The sequence below is a fragment of the Aptenodytes patagonicus genome, chromosome 3 (genome assembly GCF_965638725.1).
Source record: "Aptenodytes patagonicus chromosome 3, bAptPat1.pri.cur, whole genome shotgun sequence".
NCBI lineage: Eukaryota > Metazoa > Chordata > Aves > Sphenisciformes > Spheniscidae > Aptenodytes > Aptenodytes patagonicus.
In genome coordinates, this window is record NC_134951.1 from 14859067 (window position 1) to 14875543 (window position 16477).

At 35.9% G+C, this 16477-nt stretch overlaps 1 protein-coding gene across 4 annotated transcripts in view; it reads left to right on the plus strand.

Annotated features, from left to right (window-relative positions):
- The window catches only part of NBAS (NBAS subunit of NRZ tethering complex), a 214384-nt gene that overhangs the window by 54587 nt on the left and 143320 nt on the right, over positions 1-16477 (plus strand). For all 4 annotated transcript variants that reach the window (XM_076332759.1, XM_076332760.1, XM_076332757.1 and 1 more), the window contains exons 22-30: positions 1434-1517; positions 2170-2323; positions 3744-3929; positions 4960-5133; positions 6127-6260; positions 7000-7062; positions 7588-7710; positions 9236-9338; positions 11722-11945. In XM_076332759.1, coding sequence (XP_076188874.1) covers positions 1434-1517; positions 2170-2323; positions 3744-3929; positions 4960-5133; positions 6127-6260; positions 7000-7062; positions 7588-7710; positions 9236-9338; positions 11722-11945 — 1245 coding nt within the window. The remainder of the gene's footprint in view (positions 1-1433; positions 1518-2169; positions 2324-3743; positions 3930-4959; positions 5134-6126; positions 6261-6999; positions 7063-7587; positions 7711-9235; positions 9339-11721; positions 11946-16477) is intronic.

Below are 16477 nucleotides of genomic sequence, written 5' to 3' on the forward strand. Positions count from 1 at the left end.
TTAATTTGGAGTGTTCTTTATTAATTATTTTTCAGTGATGTTACTACATGGTGCCTAATTATAAAGATAATTGTGGAGCGTTTTGTCCAGCTGAACTGGAACTGAATGCAGATGTTACTATAGCCGACACACAGGGATTAGCAGTTTTCAATCTTTTCCCCTCCTTTCTTTTGACTTTTATAGCCTGCAAATGTGTCTCTGCCAATTTATTGCTGGATTTTTACTGCATGTTTCATTCGGAGGGTTGGAATTACTATGGATAAAACACAGGGTGTTATTGTTAGTGCACAGAGGAGGGAAAGAAAGGGTGGCTGACCTCCTGGGAGAAATATGTGTGTGTACAGGGCAGGGCAGTTAGTATGGACATGCCTTGCTTTGTTAAATGTGTTTAATGGCTGTTGCTAAATGAGATGGAGTTACTGATTTTTAGCTTGTTGTTTTGACTCTTACTATATTGTGAAATTGATTTGTTTGTTGGAATTGTTTCTTTTTAAGCTACTGAGTTACAGTGCTGCTCTTCAGGGGTGATAAGATTGTGTCAGTTGTTAATTTATAGATGGGGGTTGTCCATGTAGTATTGCTGTTTATTATCAGGGTCAGGAGAAAATCAGTGAGATTTAAAATAGCTTATTGCTCCAGTATGCTGAAACTTTAATGTCTTTACTTTGTACATGTTTCTTATTTCTACAAATGCCAGAACCTATATGGCTCTTCTCTTCCCCCTTAGTTTATGTTCTGTGTAGTCTGACCTGGTTTTCTCGGGTTTTATGCTGCTTAAACAACTAGCCTACAACAGTGAGCCATAAGTAATCATTCTAGTAATAACCTGTGGTGTTCTTAAACTGCATTTTAAACCAATTTTTTTTTTTCTCTTCAACCTCAATATTTAGAGAACATTTCACTGTGGAAGTTTGTAGTGAGAAAACCACATTAAACTTAATTGAGAAGATCAGTACAGCAGAGCATATCTTGTTTCGGTTCAGTACAAGAGTTTGTACTAAATATAAAGAATTATATTTTTTTTTAAGCTGTGAAGATCATAGGTTTTTGCTCATTTCAGTCTTCTGTGACAGCATATGAAGTCAGAATACTTACTGTGAAGCAGTAAAAATTCTTAAAGCATGTAGTAGGTTTTCCTTTTTTTTTTAAAAAAAAGGTATGGTCAGTAAGAAAATAAATTTATTTTTTTAGTGGATCTTTAATGGTATAGGTATAATATGTGTTTGTACAGATAATATCATACAGGCAAAATCACACTTGTATAGCTTCGTTAAGAAGTGATAAATCTTAAAGAATTGATACTGTAATTGAATTACATGCTTACTGTGAATTCACTGAAATACTTGCGTGTGCTTTGTATTCCATTAATTGAATGCCATCACAATTTAAAAAAAAAAAAAATTGTGTAAAGTTTCCCTTTTCTGTTATACCAGTTACAAGCAGGGGACATTGAAAATTCTTCCATGGAATGAGCAGAAACATCGTGAAGAAGATTGGTGTGAAAAAGCAGAATGCAGGTAAGTATATAGAAAAAGCAAAAAGTTTATTCTATATTTATGTACATTTCAGATAAAGAATTTACTTACTAATTCTTAAAATGTGGGAAATACCCAGTAAGACTCACTTCTTATTTTTGTGCACACTAACTTGTGTTTTCAGTTTTCTTAGTGAGACTGACTGAGCAAACACTCTTTCATGTTACAGCATTATGTTCAGTGTGATTATGTGATGAGTAACTTTCACAAATGGATGTGAACATTTGGGGGGAGGTTACTGTTGGAAATCCTGATTTTTTTTTCTTAATTTTTTTTTTTTTCTTCCCTGTTACTTGTCAACCATAACATTATCATAGCAGCATTAATGCATCACAAAACTGCCTTTCACTGTGTGAGGAACAGATGGAAAGCAGAGGTTGGGCATACCTGTGTCTTTAGTAGAGAGGATTCTTTCTTTCATGATCTATCTCATGTTTGGAATATCTTAGTAGTTACTTTGCTGACAAAAATTAACACTTATTGTGATTGGCATTTGAGTCTCATCAAATTATTGGTGTAATGGTAGGTTGATTATATCACTTTCTTTCAGAACAACCAGAAGTTTCAGAAAAAAGACTGATGTGAAAAAAATGCAAGCAAATGTATACTTAAACATATACTTCTTTTTTTAAAGGATGATTGTTGAACCAACTTTACAAGATGAAGGCGAATTTCTGTATGAAACGCAGCCTGAGTTGCTGAAGTACAGGACTACTAACCTCTCAGTAGATCTCGTTACCAGTTGGTATTTGAGCAGAGCACAGGAAATTGAAAAATACGCAATGCAGGTGAGAATAGCAGTGAGGAAATGATGATGGCTGACTCGGGTTGATCAGCCTTCTTCAACAGAATCCTGTCTTAATGAGTATTGATGGGACGCTTTTCCTTCAGTAATATACGCTGTGTCTCAATCTTCATTATGGCTTTTGAAGTATTTGTTTTTTTTCTTTTGCAGTGTACTTATGCTTGCTCTAAAGTTTACTCAGCCAAATAATTGATCCATAGGAATGAATAGGAAGCCAGTAGATTCACTTTCACTTGGCTTACCGTAGCAGACAGTAGCACTTTCGTAGTCCATGAAAAATATTTACCCCATTACATTTTATGTTTGTAACTGAGGGAGGGAATGTTGTGCACAGAGTATCAGGAAACGTGTTTTATTATCTGTCATATGATACTGTGCCATATATATTGATATGTGGCAGTCGTGTGTCACTCATGCCAATATGTAGTACTGTCAATGATTTCTTCCTGGCAGGTTTATTGTGTGTCTGTGGGACTACCATGCAGTTTATTTTTGCTTTATTTTCTTCATATTTTAAAAATGCTTGAAGCTCTATATGGTAAAGATAAGCATTGCAAGTAAGAATAGAGCTCATCACTGACGTGCTCTAGTATTTTATTGCTTCTCAAGCCAATTTAGCTGCATGAAAAGGAGCTTGGTTGGAAGTATCACTATGAGTTAGTTCTGATGGGTGAGTGCTTTTATTCTTCAAGTTTGCAGTCCTCCAAGGCTCTTTAATCATAGTTCCCTGTGATCTTAACAGCCTATCAGTAGGTATGGAAATAAAAGCAGCTTCCAAGGATCAATTAAATTACTAACATATAAATGAAATTGCATTCTACTCTTCCAGACTTATGTCTGCCTCACTGAATATGTACAGCCAATATTGCATTCTTTGAAATCAAAACAAAATCTTTCATATAAAGGTATTTTCAGTCACCAGGGAAAAAGACTGTCACTTTCTTCTCTGAAATAAAATGCAACAATTTAAAATTATTAATTCATGGTCAGCTAGAAAAGTCATGTATATGCAGAGGTATGCATAACTTCAGTCAGTTAACTGATTATCTTAGTTTAAAGCAATGCTTCATATTCTATACAGTCAGATGAGGTGATGTATCTCTGTGTGTGATCTCCAGAAGGAATAGTATTCTCCTAATTTACATGCATCAATAGGATGCATCTGGGTCAGAAGCCTATAATGGCATCATCCACTAAGACTAAACATTTTATTTGGTCTTTATAAAGCTGAGAAGAGCAATCCATTTAGGAATATACAGTCCACAAAAACTTAGAATTGCCTACTAAGCAAAAAGAACAAGGAAAAAAAGACACACAAACAGGACACAGGCAGGACACAGAGTGGTCTTGAAGTTGTTTTTTGGCAAACAGTTGTACAGGAGGGGTTTTTTATTATTTTTCAGGTGGACTGTGCTCTGTCCCTTGTTCGTCTTGGCATGGAGAGGAATATTCCTGGTCTGCAGGTGCTTTGTGACAATCTGATCACTCTTGAGACAATAGTTTATGAGACTGATGGTGATCGAACCTTAACTTTGAAGGAACTTGTAGAGATGAAGGACATTGAAAAGCTGAGGCTGTTGATGAACAAAGTAAGTATTTTGAATAAATCAGTAAGCACACCTTGATTTCCAGTAATTTAGGTTACCCTAGATCCTATGTATATAAAGATACTGTTAGTGGCTGACATTTTTCTGATGAACCTCCATCTTTAATTCAACAAGAATGCAACACTTCTTCTGTTCCTTTTTTGTTGTGGTGGGTTTTTTTCTGTCTTTATTTGTTTTTAACAAATGCTAAAATGGCTCCGTTTTCTCAGACCTGTTCTTTGTCCTAGGCACAGGAGTAAACGTTAATAAATCCAGTCTTTTGAAAGCTGTGAATTGCTTTCTCATTGGCCCTTTCTAAAGGATCTTCAGTGTGGCTGTTGATGATGCTGTAGATACAACAACAGTGAACGTTTTCCTTGGATGTTTTTTGGTGTCTTTAAATATTGGCAAAAAATCTTAATATTTGCCTCTGCAGCATATGTGTGTCTTTCATCTTCTCTGTGTTCAGCCTGTGCATGACATTTCAGAATAGAAAAAGACCTTTTGGAAAGGTTGAAAAATACCTAGAGATTGAACAGGGCTCTGAAATTCAGTCAAAGGATATGTAAGCACCAGAGGAGAATACTCATGCACTTGAAGGTCCTCAGGATTTTCCAAATCTTGCTAGGATTTATGTAACCACTAATCATTTGTTTTTCTCTTGCTTTCTTGCCTACTGAAAGTAATGCTACTCTGACATGAATGCAAGCTGATCTTTCACTCATTCCGAAACTGCAGGAGGAAGACAGCTAGGCTTTCCTCGTGTAATGGGCTTTACTCCTGTACTGCTTGGTTTCTCCAAGCCATTGGGTAGCAAAAAGATGATGGATTGTTTCAGTGCTTCATGATGTAGCCATCTGTGCAGCAGTGGTGGCTGTCAGGCTTCACCTGTTGTTTGTGATAGGTGAAGATACTGTTTCAGTTATATTGATCAAAATATGTTCTGTTTGTTTCTTGGTTTTCTTGTTTGTTTTGGACAATGAAGCTGAACTTTGTTCTTTTTTTCCTCTCTGTAACTCATTGCACTTTCCAGTCCTGTGATGAAAAATACGTGAAGAATGTTTATCAGTGGATGATCCCTTTTCTCCACCGCTGTGAAAATCAGTCCCCTGGTCTTGCAAATTCCCTTTTTAAAGATTATTTAGTAACATTAGCAAAGGAAGACCTGACTCTACCTCTGAAGATATTTCAGAATTCAAAACCTGCTGTAAGTATAGAGCTCTGATGATTCTACTGTTTCTTTGGAAATTCTTGTCCTGAAGAGGTGAATTCATAAACAGGGTTAGTTCATCTTCTAAATCAGATCGTCTCTCTGATCTTTGCCTTCTTCTTGGGCCCAGGATTTGTTATGTTTTAGAAAACATTAATCAACAAGTATTGTAGCATAAGTTATGATGCAACTAAACTGTCCTTGATGAGATTGTCAAACAAATGTAACTATGATCTTGACCTAGTAGAAGAAAAATTATTGTAAAGACTCTTCTTTGAAGTAATTTTATGGTGATGTGTTTAAAGTAAATTCCTGGCATACTTGCTTTTTAAAAAATGGCTATGAAAGAGTTTGATCTCACTAATATTTTTTTCCTGAGGAATTTACTAGCAGTAGATTTCAAGTTATTTCTCCCCCCCCCCCCCCCCCCCCCCCCCCCCGCAACAAATGTAAAGAATAAAATGGGGGCCATTAGGATGGAACCAAGAGCTCAATGAGTAAGGGGTGAAATTACCTTCCATGTGAGTATTTCATGCTGCTTCTACAGTTTAATTAATTATTCCAGGGCACATAAGCACATTTTTGCATATTATTGAATGTTCTAAGTGTATGGACAGAAATTAACCACTGAAGGAAAAACACGGCTATTTTATATATGTTGATACTGTTGCACATATTAAAAAAATGTGACAAACGTTTGCAGCAGTTGCCTTCCTCTGCCCTGCACCCTCTCCACCTCTCAAATTCAAAAAGGGTATAATGGTGTATCACTGTTCTTTCCAGTGTCTGCAGTGTAGGAAACATAACTAGAGTTATGTTTCAGGTTGTAACTTCAACAGGTACTTAACTAAGTTGTTAGCAAGAGACCTTCTAATTACAACTAAAGACAATTTATTTACTTGGAGTACACATCTTTTTATATTCAGAAGAAACTTAACTGTTGAATTAGAAACAGAAAACTAAAAATAATGTGCTTTCTTCTCTTTTTAGTGTCAGCAAAAAATTATTCCTGATCAAGACCAGCTTATGATTACGGCATTGGAATGTATTTATAGTTGTGAACGAGATGACCAGCTCGCTCTCTGTTACGATATTTTGGAATGCCTTCCACAAAGAGGATATGGGTAAACATTTTCAGTTAGTTATTTGTAAATATTTTAGATATGTTAAATGGTTGTGAATTAATGCTTTAAAAATAGTTAAGTCATTAAAGAGTAGGTAATGTTACTGGAATATTCTGTTCGTATCTGAGTTGCCGTGGTCATACGTACACTTGTGCTGTATATGTATGCTTGTGCTGTATATATACTCTACCAAATAATGCAACAAAACATGATTTAAAGTAGCAGCCTAGACCGAGGTTCCTGTGTTAGTTTCTTAGACTTTTATATCCTGGTGAACTGAGACCAAGTGTTAGTGCTATCTTATTGGTCTTGTCGGTCTTGTTACAGTTAGTGGCGTCTCGCACTTAGCTTATAAGCACCAATATGGCCACGTGAGAGAGGTCTCTATATGGAAGACCTATATGAAGGACAAGTAATTCTTGAGAAAGTGAAAGCATGAGGAGGAGATGTAAACTATTGTCCCAATACCTTTTACATGTAGGAAGGAGAGAACCTGAGAAAAGTGTAGGGAAGAAGGAAAAGCTCTGTTCTTGGGAGATTGAGAGACCCTCTCAATTTTAGCTATCCTTCTAGCAAGAAGCCAACAGTTTTAATCTTTTCAAGCAAACATATATTTGATTTTCATCAAGGAATGTTTCAAACTGCTTATCTTTATATCTATGTAATATGAATTATATAAAGAAATTACACAAGTATGGAGATATATATATTTAATATTAATTGTATAATATCTTTGCAGGCCTGAAACAGATAAAACTAACACTATTCACGATGAAGTAGATGAACTGGAACAAATTCTTAGGTATTTAATTTTGCTAAAATAAGTAATGTGTTCTTACAGAAGTCACTAGGCATAGCCAAGAACTTTTTTCTGACAAGAAAGCAGCAAGAATATTTATCTTGTTTTTAGTGCCATTGACAAGATAATCTCTAAGTTTTTTGTATTGGGAACTTTAGCTATTTGAATATTATAAAACTGCACAGATATTTTCCTTGGAATAAAAGTCTTTTTTTGGAGGGGGAGGAAGGTTACTTCTGAAATATTTGGGGAATTTGTTTTGATCTTGATACTCTGTAGTGCTTTGAGTGATCAAAAATTAGAAGTTGTGAAGATATGTCATCAGGTTATTGCTAATATGCATTTACCCTACCGTATTAATTTTTTTTGAGTAAATAATGTTAATTTGGCTAATCTAAACTGTTAGAGACTTTATGGAGACTGTTTGCATTTGCAGTACATTGTCTGAGACAGCTTTATTTAAGACTGCTGCAGCAGAGGTAGTTGTACAACTGTGCAGAAATAAAAATTTTGACTATTCATTTACAGTGTGTCAGAACTGTTGGAGAAACATGGACTTCAGAAACCTGTTTCCTTTGTGAAAGACACAAAGGACAATGCGGAGGAGGCACGGAAGCTGATGATTAGACTGACGAGGCACACAGGTCGCAAGTTAGTATTCAAAGGGGAATGGGAGATAAGAGGGAAAGGACAGTAAGGTAACAAGTACTTATTGTCAGAGAGCGTACCTGCCTGTTTTGTTGCAGTAGGGAACCGTAGTGTTCAAACAGAACAGGTGTACGTAAAACACATTTGCTAAACTGATGGTTAACATGATGAGTGTTTTGGCTGCATTCTCTGCATTCAAAAAACTCTGTCTTCCTTCAGAGTTGTTTCAATATGTTTGTGTTCAAGTAAACAAGCCTAAAAGGCATACTGGCTGCAAAATACTGCAAGATGATGAACGGTAAAAGTTAACATATTGCAAATTAGGTCCTTTAAGAGCTATTTAATTTTATTGAGAGTGTAGGATTTGTAAAATAATGCTTTCTTTTTTTTTTTGGCATGTTTTCTTAGGAGCTCTTGTAATAGGGTAATTTATTGATTTTATGTATTGATTCTACTTCTTCCAGTATATTTTTTTTCAATTTTTCTGCTTAAGAACTACTTCATTTAACTTGTCTTCCAACTGTAGATGAATTATTACATGGCCCTTGGCATAAGCAGATGAAAAGATTGAACCTTGGGAAAAACAGCCATCACTGTGGGTTGTTCTTGTTTTTGGTTTTTTTTTTTTTTTTTTAATTTAAAGTAAACACGCACAACAGTTTATTGGTGATGGTAGGGCAGTATTTAGCTTGGACAAGCTGAAAGCTTTTTGAGTTCTAAAAACCTTTCTTTAAAAAGATCAAGTCAGTGCCTCTGTAGGAAAAATGTTGATTTTCCACTTTTTGTAGAGACCCTTTTCTTTGCAAAATGAAAGCTAATGCCACATGAGAAAATCACTATTAGCTGGAGTAGCTTGTGTAGCTTAAAGTCATTTTTAATCTGAAAGGCTCAAGATAATGTCAAAAAACCTTCATAGTGTTTTTACTAGTAAAACTTTCAATAGAGCACGTGAAGTTGTATAGGAAGCTTTGTGGGTAAACAGAGATTCGTGGATCCAGAGGGTCAAGAATCTGAATACCATTCCAATTTAAGGAACAAAATAAACTTGCAGCTCTATTCGCCTGTGACTTCATGGAATTGATTAGTCCTCTGTGATTGCCTACAATGAACAGCATCTTAATGATCTTCAGTTGCTGTTACAAACTTGTTTTTACCCAGCTGTTCTTGGATCAGCAGTAAGATAGCACTTCCAACTTTCTGATGTACTATTGGAAGTTATCAAAACCTACTTGGGGGATCTTGATAAAGATTGCTTGAATCCCTATCTTATACCACAGAAGACAGACAGAAAAAACACTTTGGGTACTACATTGTTGTTGTCAAACAGTTTTTCCCACAGACACTGTTTTAATGTTAATTAACATCAAAAGCATTCTGTCTTTAAATCACTTTTGGTTAAAAGTCCAATTAAAGACTGAAATAACGTTTGAGAAAACTCATATTTTTGGTGATGGCACTGCAATGTTATCTACTGCTTTTCTTTAAATTTGTTGAGGAAGAGAATATTTAATTTTACAAATGTTTGTAGGCAACCATCAGTCAGTGAGGCACACTGGAAGGAATTGCTCCAGGATATGTTAGACATGCAGCAGAAAGTATATACATGCTTACATTCAGATACTTGCTATGAGGTGAGTTTTATGTTTTCTTACTGATTTATGTCCCAAGTAAGCTACAAATTCTTGTTTTGTATTGTTGCTCACAAACGTAAATACATTGTCATGTGTTATGTTACTTTGTTGTCCACTGGCTCTTTTTTGGTATTTTCATTCAAATCAGAAACTTCCTGTGTTAATTCATTTCATCAGAAGCCCCTCTAATAAATATCCTGTATATCTTTTACTAGAATTCAACTTTTTTTAAATTGAGTCAATTTCTTGAGACTTTGTAATTCTATGTACAAATGTGTTTAGTAATAATTCAACTTTTTTTAAATTGAGTCAATTTCTTGAGACTTTGTAATTCTATGTACAAATGTGTTTAGTAATAAACACTTAAAACTAATGAAAACAAACAATCTTTTAGTTAAATGTTAGCTTCAGCCAAGCATTTCTTAAACATGAAGTTCTGGTTTGATAATATTATCCAAGATCATTATAGGATTATGGACTTTCTACTGCTTGCAGTTGAAGTAAAATAATGTAAGATGAGAAATCTAATTTCATTAAAGGAAAAAAAAAAACCCGCATGTGCATAAACACGAAACCTATGTCATTAATATTTGCTAAGGACAGCTATTAGACTGATGTAGAATTTGCTGAGACATGTATTGTTTATCTACATTTTGACTTCAATATATTGCAGTTTATTACAGAAACAGTGCCGTGTCCACTTTAGTTGGTGCTTAAATAGTCACATCTTTTAAAAGTTTAAGAGGGTTTTATTACAGTTTGCAGATTTAATTGCTTATGATTACCAATCTGATTAGCTCTTGGGAGACGTTTTGAAAGCAAATTGGAAAAAAAAAATTGAACGGAAAAAGCAATACTATTCAACCTATACATAAAAAAAGTCACTCTTTCTCTGTAGTTGTACAATTTGAAGTTGCTCGAAGAGAACTGCAATGTATTTAATGTTCATGGTTTTGTGATAGGCTAAGGCTTAGTGTACTTGAAATTCTTTTTAAGTGCATTTAAAAAATTATAGTACTAGAGAACTCTGAAAATAATAGCATTTGCTTTGCTTTGTTCTTAATATAAGTTTTTTATTAATATTAAATTATTTTTTAACCTCTGTACCATATGATTAAAAAAATACAACAGAGGGTTTTGGAAACATAATCTATGAATGCTGAAAATGCTTTCAAATGTAGTACTGTTGTATGCAATTATACTTTGGTAACTTCAAAATTGAGAAATTGATGAGGCAGTAAGGATTTGCAATCACATGTGAGGTTTGTATTGGGATCTTTTTTAGCATGATGCTTATTTTATTGTGCTTGCATGCAAAGTGAATCCTGTCCTCTTGAAGGACTTCATGTCCATATATTTTGAGAGGTAAATTGTATGTATGTGATCTTTAAGGAAGAAGGGTCAGCTATTATGCTTTGCATCTTTCACTGTTCCTTGAGGATTAATATGTTGTGAAATGGAAGATGATCCAATTGCATGACGTTTTTCAAGAAGTGCTGAACTGTGTTCCTTTCCAGAGCATGAGCTGGTTTGGAGAGGTTCTTCCTAGTGAAAAAATACTTTAATTTCAAGATGCAATTGCACAGGGTGCTAGATAATCTCATCTATGCCCCCTTTCTCACGAAAGATCGGGCCAGATGGTCTTTTGGGGTCCCTTCCAACCTGGGCTCTTCTATGATTCATTGAGTCTATTTAATTTGTTACAAAATTTAAAACTTTTGATAAAGGACACATTGTTGCAGCTGCGATATTTTCTGAAATGATTAAATGCATATGTTGCTCTTCATTAGGACAACACTGACTGTGTTTAAAAAAAAAATAAAAAAAAAAAAAATTTTTCTAAGGAATTGAGATTATTTTGAGTGTCTTAAAGTAGGCCAAACTTTGACCTGAAAATAAGTTCGGTGTTTTGTGGCAGATGCAGCATTATATTAGTATGCATTCTTTGAAGATAGTCCTGACTGAAACTTAAAAAACATCTTATATGCTCAGTTCTAAATATTTTTAGTTTCTTCAAGGATACAAAATTTCTTCTCATATGTTGTTGGTTTTAATACTAAACTGCCTTTTCTGATTCTTACATCCTATTAACACCTCAGAATGTAAGTATAAATAATTTCTCATCTCTAAGTCGTACTGTAAAAAGGCAGTTAAGCTTTCTTCTTCAGGAAGTAGAAACAACTAGCTACTAGTTAATTTTAGCTTTACTTAAATAAATTGTGGAAATACTCTCCTTGGTAGAAGTTACATTTTCTGCTCAGACTGAATAATATTCTTTTGACTTCAAAGATCCTTTTATTCAAAGGGGTTGGTTCCATACAATGCAGATAAGCTTACTTGAAGCTGCTGCTGCAGATTATTAAATTATTGTTCTTTCTTTTAGATATTTACAGAAAGTCTTTTATGCTCAAGCAGTATAGACAATATCCACTTGGCTGGGCAAATGATGCATTGCAGTATTTGGTCAGTGGATCTACCAAGTTCGTCAAAAGGGAAGCCACAGTACCGAGTCAGCTATGCGAAAAGTATCGAACTAGTTTTGGCTGCTGGCAGAGAATATTTCAATTCTTCAACGAGTTTGACTGATAGCTGTATGGATTTGGCCAGGTATACTTAACAATTATCATATATGTAAATACATATTGCTCTTTTAATTGGAACTTGAATTTTGTTTTCCTTGCAAGAGGGGGTGAATCTTACGTGGGTTTATTTCTCTTAATGTAAAATTGCATGGTAAATGGAAACAATATCTTTGGCTTCTGTAAGATTTTTTTGGGGTTTGTGTGTTTGTTTTGTGTTGTTTGGGTTTTTTTTTGTTTTGTTTTTTTTTTCCCCTGCCTTGCTTTGTGTGTGTGTGTACACCATTGCTGTCCCTGGTTGCTGGAATGATCTATTATAGAATTCAGGTTGAAGAAGAAGAAGAAACATGCAAGTCTTTCTCTGTGGATAAGAAGCTTTTTGTGTGTGTCATCTGAATCTTTTCCACATTATGGCATTGAATGACAACTGTGGCCCCCAGTTACTATCACAACAGAAAATAGCATTTTGCTGATTCTTCCTTTTCTTATTTTGGTCTTTCCTAATTCTGAGAGTTCATTTGAGGCTATCTGTCTCTCTTTGTTACATTAAGAAATAAGCCAAATAATTCTTCAGAAAGGAATTCAGGCATAGAGCAGCCTTGGAGGTTGCAGTGTGGGTGTTCGTTCTTGTATAGATTTAGATATGAAAGTATTTTCTTTTACAGTTTAGGTGCAGATAGGTAAAATAATCGGGTATTACCTATGTAGAAGATTGATGCCTTGGTTTCCCCCAGATATTTAAAACAGAGGCATGTCTTAATATTTCCAGCCTTTGCCTTTTATTCTAAGAATTTGCTGTTTCATTGGTATTGTTTTTATGTGTTAATCCAAGTGAGTTTTTCTTTTTCCTTAAGGCACTTAAAAAAAAAAAAACCACAACAGCAACAAAAAAACCAAAAAAACACCAACCACAAACCAAACAACAAAAACCAAAACAAAATCCCATAACCAAACAAAAATACTGATGTCTCAACTACAAAGGAAGACATGTCTTTATAAAGTACTACTTTCACTTAGACATGAGTACACTTACCTACTAATTACAAGAAAAAGATTAAATTATTTTTCTTCCCCTCAAGATATAAATTCATCTTGACCTATAATGGTAGGTACATACATGTTACCATTTTTTTTTTTTGAGTACTGACTATAGTAGTACAGTCAAACTGTTTTTAATTAATTACCCTTTTTCAAATTAAGAAGTTTTCTCAATAAAATATTGTTACTATAAAGTTTTATGGATTGACAAATCTCATATTTTCTGTTAGGGATTAAAGGAAGAATATTTTTGCAGTTTGCCTTGAGTGATAGTTATGTTCTCCATAACTTAACTAGAAAATGACTGAAAAAGCATTGGTTTTTTTCCTCCCTAATCACTTGCAGCTTGTTCCTCTCTCCCATCCCAAATGCACAAACAGATAAATATATCTGATGAGGATGAGGTTTTTGTCTTTTTTTTTGTGGGGTTTTGTTCTTTGCTTTTTTAGTAAAGGCATTATTGCCTTAAGTCAAAGTTGGAAGACAGTCACTTTTACAGTATTAATTATATAATGCTAGCTCTGTTTCTACCTTTTTATTGAAAACACAGTTTATTGACTGTCATTACTGCTTATGAGCACTCTAGGTAAATACTTGCTTTGGAGGCCTAAAAGGCCCAAGAGTCACTGGCTTTTTTAAAATTTATCTTTATTTTTAAATATATATTTATATGAATATAATTTATTATTATTATTTTTTTAAAATCAGTTGAGCCTTTTTACATTTTGGACACCAGGGCAACTAGATATACTGTGCAAAAGTTGCGATCACAATGAAGCAGGTGCATACACTATTACAGTATCCAAATTACAACTGAATTTTATCTGTATGCATATAACTGCCACAGTTAAAATCTCTCTATTAGCTACTTAGTTGTATGGGGAGAGGATACTGTAGTGGTGGGATTTCCTCTATGTGTAGGAGAGCAGCCCTTGTCTGTCTGGGCTAAGCTAAGAGGCAGAGAGATTGGTTGGTTTTCGCAGGTGAGTAGCTTCATTTTAGAGCAGCAGGAACAAAATGCACAGTTATTTGGAAGAGACCTTTTGGGTCAGCAGTCCAGTCCTTTGCTGTTGCATGTGGCACTGTAATATAATGTAGCCTCACCTCTGTGCCTGGGAAGGTCATGGAAGAGATCCTCCTGGAAGCTATGCTAAGGCACATGGAGGACAGGGAGGTGACTCGAGACAGCCAGCATGGCTTCACCAAGGGCAAGTCCTGCCTGACCAGCCTAGTGGCCTTCTACGATGGAGTGACTACATCAGTGGACATGGGAAGGGCTACAGATGTCACCTATCTGGACCTCTGTAAGGCCTTTGACACGGTCCCCCACAACATCCTTCTCTCTCAACTGGAGAGGTATGGATTTGATGGGTGGACTGTCCGGTGAGTGAGGAATTGGTTAGATGGTCACATCCAGAGGGTAGTGGTCAACGGCTCAATGGCCAGATGGAGGTTGGTGATGAGTGGTGTCCCGCAGGGGTTCGTATTGGGACCGGTACTGTTTAATATCTTCATCAGTGACATAGAGAGTGGGATCGAGGGCACCCTCAGCAAGTTTGCAGATGACACCAAGCTGAGTGGTGCAGTTGACACGCCAGAGGGACAGGATGCCATCCAGAGGGACCTGGACAAGCTGGAGAAGTGGGCCTGTGTGAACCTCATGAGGTTTAACAAGGCCAAGTGCAAGGTCCTGCACCTGGGTCGGGGCAACCCCCAGTATCAATACAGGCTGGGGGATGAAGGGATTGAGAGTAACCCTGCCGAGAAGGACTTGGGGGTACTGGTGGGTGAAAAGCTGGACATGAGCCAGCAATGTGCGCTTGCAGCGCAGAAGGCCAACCGTATCCTGGGCTGCATCCAAAGAAGCGTGGCCAGCAGGTCGAGGGAGGTGATTCTGCCCCTCTACTCTGCTCTGGTGAGACCCCACCTGGAGTCCTGCGTCCAGCTCTGGAGCCCTCAGCATAAGAAAGACATGGACCTGTGGGGGTGGGTCCAGAAGAGGGCCACAAAAGTGATCAGAGGGATGGAACACCTCTCCTGTGAAGAAAGGCTGAGAGAGTTGGGGTTGTTCAGCCTGGAGAAGAGAAGGCTTCGGGGAGACCTTCTTGCAGCCTCTCAGTACTTAAAGGGGAATTATAAGAAAGATGGGGACAAACTTTTTAGCAGGGCCTGTTGTGATAGGACAAGGGGGAATGGTTTTAAACTAAAAAATGGTAGATTGAGACTAGATCTAAGGAAGACATGTTTTACGCTGCGGGTGGTGAAGCACTGGCACAGGTTGCCCCGAGAGGTGGTGGATGCCCCATGCCTGGAAACCTTCAAGGTCAGGTTGGAGGGGGCTCTGAGCAACCTGATCTAGTGGAAGATGTCCCTGCTTATTGCAGGGGGTTTGGACTAGATGACCTTTAGAGGTCCCTTCCAACCCAAACTATTCTGTGATTCTGTAATCACTATGAAAAGCTGATTTAATGTCGTCATAAAATTGGGGTTTATTTACTAATAAAATGGAGTGTCTTTTCCATTAGCAGGCTCTGGAACTACAAAGTGTCATTGTTTTTAATATCTCATAAGGGTCCCATGATCAACTTTTATCTTATGGTTTTATGGTGATATTTCAAAATATGCAGTTTATAGCTCAAATACTTGATGTGAATGTGTGTCCGTGTGTTTATTCTGTTTACGAAGATTTTTTTTGGTCCTTCTCTGACTTCTCTGATTCTCCAGTCAGTTGTTTCATGGTAACTTATTTCCGTGAATGGTTATCACAGTGTGTAGGTGTCCTAGTAACCTTCCTGTATGAGTTGTTTTAGGCGGAATGTATTTATCTTCTCTTTAGCTAGTTCTCTTTCCTTCCACTCCTGTTTCAATCTCCATTTCACCCTGAAATGTTTGTCAGTGCTCCTGAAAAATGTGACGGGTTCAGATGGGAATGTAGCTAACATACAATTTTATTTTTTATGTAAACATGTCTATTTCTTAATTAACATGTAGAAATAAAAGCCATATGACAAATTGCACAAATAAAATACTTCCCTGATTTAATGTGCATGATGAATTAAAGCCATTTTAAATCATTGAGGCTATTTTGCATGTGAATTTTTTGTTAAACATGTATTAATAAAACTACATATGAACACACTGTACCAGAATGCAAGTTTTATTTAAAAAAATTATCTAAAAGCTGATTATGTCAGTATAATATTCATAAAACATATGAATTTTAAAAAGTTTATTTAAAATAATGTTATTAATAATTGTATGCATTAATTCATCTTCAGAGTAATTTTGTGGGTTTTAATCAGCTTTGTTTTCATTTGCTGAACCTAGTTGAGGAAACTGAATTTGTGACAATGGCTCTAACATTTCACTCCCAATCAACTTTTTACAGAATTTTGCTTTTATCTTCTAGTATATGGCAACACCAAAACACAATAGTGATACAAGAAATTTTTCCCTAAATAGTTACATACTTAAGTACATATGTCTTCAACATCTTTCATTAAATTCTTTGCAGGTCTAAAT